The following is a 6425-nucleotide window of genomic DNA, read 5'->3' as shown; positions in this document are numbered from 1 at the left end:
AACAAAAGATACATGTGAAATCCATTTGAAAAATTTTAGTAAATTTCTTAATTGGAGTAAAAAATTGATTGAATTGTTTAAAATAAAACCTACGATGTGACATTATAAAAGTATAAAATATTATTAAAAAATAGAAGAAAAAACCTATAAAATATGTATAAATAAAAGAAAATCTATACAATCCGAATGTCGATATATCTTCCAACTTTAAAATTTGATATTCTATAAATTAATTTAAAATAAAAATAATAATTTAAGTTAATATTTTTAACTTTTCCATTTGAAAGGATGTAACACATGTTGAAGTATTACATCTTTTCGGATGTAATACATCAACATGTAAAGGATACATTAACATATATTACATCCTTTCAAATGCAAGAGTTAAAAATATTAACTTAAATTATTATTTTTATTTTAAATTAATTTATAGAATATTACGTCAGAAAATTTTTTATCTGGAATTCGGAGGAAACATTTTTCCGTAATGATATGAAAAATGTTATATCCTCCGAGACCAGAAAATCTTCTAATAAAGTTCAATATTCTGTCAGTTAATTTAAAATAAAAATAATAATTTAAATTAATATTTTTTACTTTTAACCTTTCGGAATGTAATTCAGCTCATTCATTTCGGACATTTAAGAGGGTGTAGCATATCTCTTATCCTTTCTTTTTGGCAGTCATGTCACTTTTTCAATCGTGAGCTATCGATGCTTTGGACAACATTGGCAGTCACGTCGCTTAATATAAAATTCACTCCTTTTCGAACTTGAAAAAAGGCCGTGGGTCAGGATTAACTTAAGCAACTACAGTTAAACTAAAATAAATGCAAGAAATAAATATAAAAGGAAAGGATTCATATTAATTTTGTAATGAGACTAATGAACATTTTAAAAGGATAGTGTATTTTTAATCATAAAAACATTAACTCGCTTTAATGCCCTCATTGATCAGCCATACTCAATCATCCATACTTAATCGGGAGACATACACCCGTTCCAATCAGCAGGGGAAACTCAAATGGAATACAAGAGAAATAACGCCCCACAAATCACTTTCCAACATGCTACTGATATGCCTTGCAAAGGAACAGAAATATAACAGCGACCAGACTCGAGATTATTTCTTCTCCTCTTCATTTGGTGGTTTGTCTTCATTCTTCTGCTGAGGCTGATTGACAGCACAATCAGAAAACTGTTAATAACCCAGGAATGTACCAAAATACCAAGTGTTTGAATCTTAAAATGTTAGTCATGTGAAGTAGTAAGCATATCACTCGTATAAAATTCTATTAAGCCAAATAAAAGGAAGATTAAATTTATACATGCACATATACATCAGCCATTTAGTGGATACTTTACGCACAGGATTAACCCTCCACTCTTCACCTAAATGATTCCAGGGAAATATAGATATAAATATCAAACAGTTAAATTTTGATTAGTGTGATAATGATCAATTTTCCCCGTTGACTGAGCATGTATAAATTTTATCAGCCAAATTAATAATAAGGGAGAATACTCAGATTAAACTGTCACAACTATATATAAAACTCCACTTGCAGCTATGGCCTCAAAGATCATTAAATAGGCGGAAAATACTAAGAAAACAAGATTAGCAGACTAAGACACTGCAAAATCCAACTATTACTAAAGAAAACATATAAATTAAAAGAAGAGGGGAGCGATGAAAAGTTGTTAAAGGCTAATCTAGGTGAAAGCCAAATTCAAGCAGGACTTAAGTGAAATCTTCCAAAAGTTTCTTTTCAAACCCAATAATTATTTTCCATAAAAGAAAACCTACCTCAGACTGATTTTGCATGGAAGCCAGCAAATCTTTGACAGACGGGTCATTTGGATCAACCCCAGGAAGCTGCAGAAGCAATGAAATATTATTCAGTGCAGAACATATTGCAAATCATTCTATTAATACATTTGAAGATATATGAAAAATTTACAAGAATTTAGACATACCGAAGCAAGGATAGAAGATACAAAGGACTGATCTGCCAACAATTTACTAACGTCAGACTGGCTTGCCGAGTCCTTTGTGCCATCTTCTACTGACAATTGGAGAGCTCCAAGCATGAAAAGTCAAAAATTCAGTGAAATCAACTACTAATGCTTTCCTATAAATTCTGTAAGATGCAAATTGACTTCATAACCAGAGCTTATCATAGAAGAGAACATGATAAATTAAAGCCAAACCACTGAAACCTCAAAACCAGGCGGACCAAAATAGGCCAAACCCTCAAAAAGGGGAGTTAGATGTTATGAAAAACCCATGCAAAACAATCTCCATGCAACAAAATTATTCGTTCAAGATAATAAAGACCCACTTTCAAACAAAAAGGACTAAGAAAACTCTCTATCTCTCTTGACTAAACCAAAATTGGAAGAATTTTTCTCAATTTCAGAACCAGATCAATCATCAACCAACTCAGTGAAAAAGCATCCACCCATGTTTAAATACAGAATGATTAAGCCTAAAAACTCACCTAATGCCAACTCAGGATCATCCGCAGTTGCTTCAGACATATCAGTATCTCTCACATCATGGCTAATTGCAGGATCGTCCATCGACATTGCAAGGGCCTGCTGTAGTAGAGCATTCTCATCATCCTGTTTTCATTTGAAAGTCAGTTCACGCAAATGAAATACTATTGCCTGATGCTGATTCATGGGAAGAATGAAATTAAAACAAGAGTACTTATCCAAAAGCAAAGCAGGCAGAAGCAATTTATTCTGGGATTGAGTGGGGGACAAATTTATACATTGCAACAGCTCATTGTTGTACATTGTAAGATGCCAAAACAAGATACTACAATGGTCAACTGATTATAGATTGATAATATTATGGAGTATATGTTCTCAACATATTAAATCAATGGAGTGGTCATGTAGGTCCCAGCATCAGTCATAATGAAGTTGTTAGCACTGGATTAATTAGGACAACAGCAAATTGGAAAAGGACAAATGAAGGCAAAGGTCTGCTGTAGATTCTCAGGAAGCAACTAGCTCCCCATACTACATAAAAAATTTTTAGTTTCACTTGTACCACCCATCGAAAAACTATATGATCTCTGAAGAAAATTAAAGTTACTGTAGCTCTAATATCAACCTTTGAAAGCTTTCAACCGTGTACATGCTGGTAATTAAAATTAAAATAGTGTACAAAATAATTATAGCAAAAAGTCCTACAAACTACTTATATGTGTTTAGATAATTGTTTTTATTTTCTAAACAGGCAGCAACCATGGTTAAAATAAATTACACCAACCGTTAGATCAGTTTTCTTAGTCTCAGCTTCAGAAGTTGATGCACTGGCACGCTCAGTCATTGTTGTATCCTGTGGGCTAGCTTGCTGCTCACCACCTTTCTCCTGTTTGGAAGCATCCTCTGCTGCCTTTTTTGCAGCTGCTTCCTGTCTGGCTCTCTCTTCTTCCATTGAAACTCTTAGAGCAAGAGCCAGTTCAGGGTCCAAGTTTGGATCAACACCAAACTCAAATCCAGATACACCACCTGCTGCCGCAGCAGCGGCAGCTGCTGCAAAACCACTTCCACCTTCACCATCACCAGTAAAAATAGGAGTACTGCCACAAAAGTTCAGAGAATTTAAAAGAAAATGCACAAGAGTCAAAAGTCCAAACACACTAATCAGAGTTAGATGAAAAGTGAACAGAATTTAGTAGAAGAAGTAGGGACAGTTAATAACTTTTCAATTACTCAAATGGGAATTCAGTTCAAATAGGGAATGCTGTGAAAAGGAAGAAAAAGAAATAAAGCCACCAACCTTATTAGCACATCAGAAAGAGCATTTGGACCAGATGGAACGTGCACGATGTGGCTTGTATCATTATTGTTAACAGCTGCAAGGAGTGCCTCCAGCTTCTCAGTCTTACCCTCATCTTCTTCACCAAAATTCACAATGTCAAGTGCTACACTATTCTTTTTCAATTTTCTGCCAATCATCTCCAACATTTTCTTCTCGTGCTTAACAGGACTGCAAAGCATCAAATGAGATAATTAGAGGGAAAATAGTCCAAACAAACAAAACAATTTCAAGTAACAAAGAAGAAACAGCCATCACACCTTCCAGCAAAGACAATAATCCTTTGCTGCTGCTTCTTATTCTGCCTATGCTTAAGAGCCAATTGTGCCACCTGAATGCCAGCAGCTAGGTTCATCTCACCTCCTATCTCTAGTCCTAACATAGGACACAAAAAAAAGGAAAAACAAATCAACTATTACATGAACAGAAGAATCCAACCATAAAATAACATGTCAAAATTATACACTGCAAAATTAATTTATTTCTAGCTCAACATTTACAGAAATAAGTTTCATGAAACATCAGTTGCGATCGTAGGCACCCAACAACACAGAAATTACACTCAGCATCCTAAAACAACACGCCAAATTCAATTGCCACTAGTTCCAAATATTTCAAGAAACAAAAACTGACCATGCATGCAAGCTAAGATCTTGCCCAAATCACTGGTAGGGGTCACCAAAACACGAACGCCCTTCCCTGCCATCGTGAGAACTCCAACCGTATTTTCTGGATTAGACTAAATTACCAAAAAAAATAAAAAAAATCAGCACAATTGAACCCAACACCAATTTCCTAAACCTCAAATTAAATTTAAAATCCCACTCTGAAACACAACAATGTTTGATAAACTTTGATTTTCTACTCAAAGTAAAAGTCACAGATAATAGGGGTGTTAGGCAATAATAGATAGGGTTAACTTCACACCTGGGTTTTAGCACCGCAAATAAGATTTACAGCATCTGCTTGGGCCTGAAATCGAGAAGGAGAATAATCCCCATTGCGCATCCATTCCGAATTATCAATACAGATCATCGTCGCCTATTATTAAACACACAAAAAAATAGTAATTAGTGATCAGAAACGATTAAGGAGGAAACCCTAATTGATTGGATTACAGGGATTGTGGTGACAGGGCTGAAATTAATACGAAGGAAAAACAGGGTTTACCTCGAGCACCATTGTTGGAGATTCAGCTGCGAAAGATCGTATGTGAAGAGAGAGAGAGAGAGAGAAGAGAAGTTGAAAATCGGGTTTACTTGCTAGAAAGGGTTGTTCCGTGTGACCGTAACGTAGCCCTCAATTCTTTCCAAGCAATATTCGATGGCCGCGTAACACGTGTTAAGGGCAAGGGGAGGAGGAAACGATGCTAGCTCAACTTTTTTTTCTTTTTTTTCTTTCTCTTTTTCTTAAAAGAAATATATCATAAATAATATATAAGTCGATAATGAAGTTGAAATATTTTATGTTTTTATATTTTTATTTAGTAAAATATTTAAAATTATTAATATTTATTGAATTAATTGATATTATAATTGATTCTTAATTTTAAAATAAATTTAAAATTTAAGTTTTGAATTTGATAAAAATAATTTTTTAATATTATTTTTAATTATTATTTAAAAATTAAAAATAAAATCATCTAAAAAAAATATGAAAATAATAATAATTATTTTGTATACTCTATATATATAGATATAGATTTTTAAATAAAAATAAGTTAATAATTTACTTTTTGTTTATAAGTTTTATTTGATGTATATGTTTTCATTAATATTCATAAATCATAATTATAATACAAATTTCATCTTATTCTTATTTTTTTTTTAAATTTTTCTATGAAAATAATAAAGTACTAGTATTTTTTGTACATGTATTATCACATGTTATGTTTATTATAAATAACTAAATTTTATAACAAATTACATATACTATCAAATACTATATTTGAGTTTATAAATTATATTTAAAATTTATATAATAAATAATTTTAAAAAATAAATTATATTTTTTATTTAAAAAATCATTTTTATTTTGAAACAAGATTATTTTTAACTATTGATAATTTATTTTAAAAATAAGAAATTTTAATTTATAAATAATATAATAAATAAATTAAATAAAAAGTTAAAAGAATCTATAAAAAAAAACACTCATGTCAATAAATTTTGCCTACAAATGCTTTCACATAAGATAATCATTTACATTTAATATATAGGAGTTAATTTTTAAATGATAAGTTAGTTTGTTTAGTTGAATGATGTTAGGGAGCTTTTGACTTTTTTAATATAAAAAAATTATCTAAATAAAAGACATTTAATTTTATTTGCCAATATGTCACATTTACCATTAAAGATTGAGAAAACGATTTTTAACCCTTTTTTCACCTATGTGTTTTATTTTATTTTATTTTATTTTATTATTTTCATTGGAAATTGGTTGACACTCAATTTTCTTTATATATATATATATATATATATATATATATATAATTTTATTTATTATTATTAGTGTCAAGAAGATACTTTGTGCCTCTATGAATTTTATTTAAAAAATAAAAATAAAATAAATAATAAAATAATTGAAATTAT

The 6425-nt window shown here is 30.9% G+C and overlaps 1 protein-coding gene across 2 annotated transcripts; it reads right to left on the bottom strand.

The window, feature by feature from the left end:
* Positions 1–839: 839 nt before the first annotated feature.
* LOC109808931 (26S proteasome non-ATPase regulatory subunit 4 homolog) lies at positions 840–5164 on the bottom strand. 2 transcript variants are annotated; one of them, XM_083075180.1, is made up of 10 exons: positions 5005–5164; positions 4762–4875; positions 4468–4573; positions 4095–4209; positions 3796–4005; positions 3283–3595; positions 2501–2624; positions 1977–2080; positions 1807–1875; positions 840–1173 (listed from the first exon to the last, which is right to left on the bottom strand). In XM_083075180.1, exons 1-10 carry the CDS (start codon positions 5014–5016, stop codon positions 1123–1125), a joined length of 1218 nt encoding a protein of 405 aa, XP_082931306.1. In that variant the 5' UTR covers positions 5017–5164; the 3' UTR covers positions 840–1122. The 2 variants fall into 2 exon arrangements, with proteins under 2 accessions (XP_082931306.1, XP_082931307.1); XM_083075181.1 differs by having other exon boundaries at positions 1977–2065.
* Positions 5165–6425: the final 1261 nt, after the last annotated feature.

Source organism: Cajanus cajan, chromosome 5 (assembly GCF_000230855.2).
Source record: "Cajanus cajan strain Asha chromosome 5, NIPB_CcT2T_4, whole genome shotgun sequence".
NCBI lineage: Eukaryota > Viridiplantae > Streptophyta > Magnoliopsida > Fabales > Fabaceae > Cajanus > Cajanus cajan.
The sequence above is the reverse complement of the archived record's forward strand: the minus strand, read 5'-3'. Positions and strand labels throughout refer to the sequence as shown.

Excerpts from the sequence above, each read along its gene's own strand:
- LOC109808931 (XM_083075180.1), bottom strand. Across the intron at positions 4,210-4,467 it reads GATCTTAGCTTGCATGCATG|GACTAGAGATAGGAGGTGAG; the intron begins GTCAGTTTTTGT and ends GTCCTATGTTAG. Across the intron at positions 1,174-1,806 it reads CCATGCAAAATCAGTCTGAG|CCTCAGCAGAAGAATGAAGA; the intron begins GTAGGTTTTCTT and ends GCTGTCAATCAG.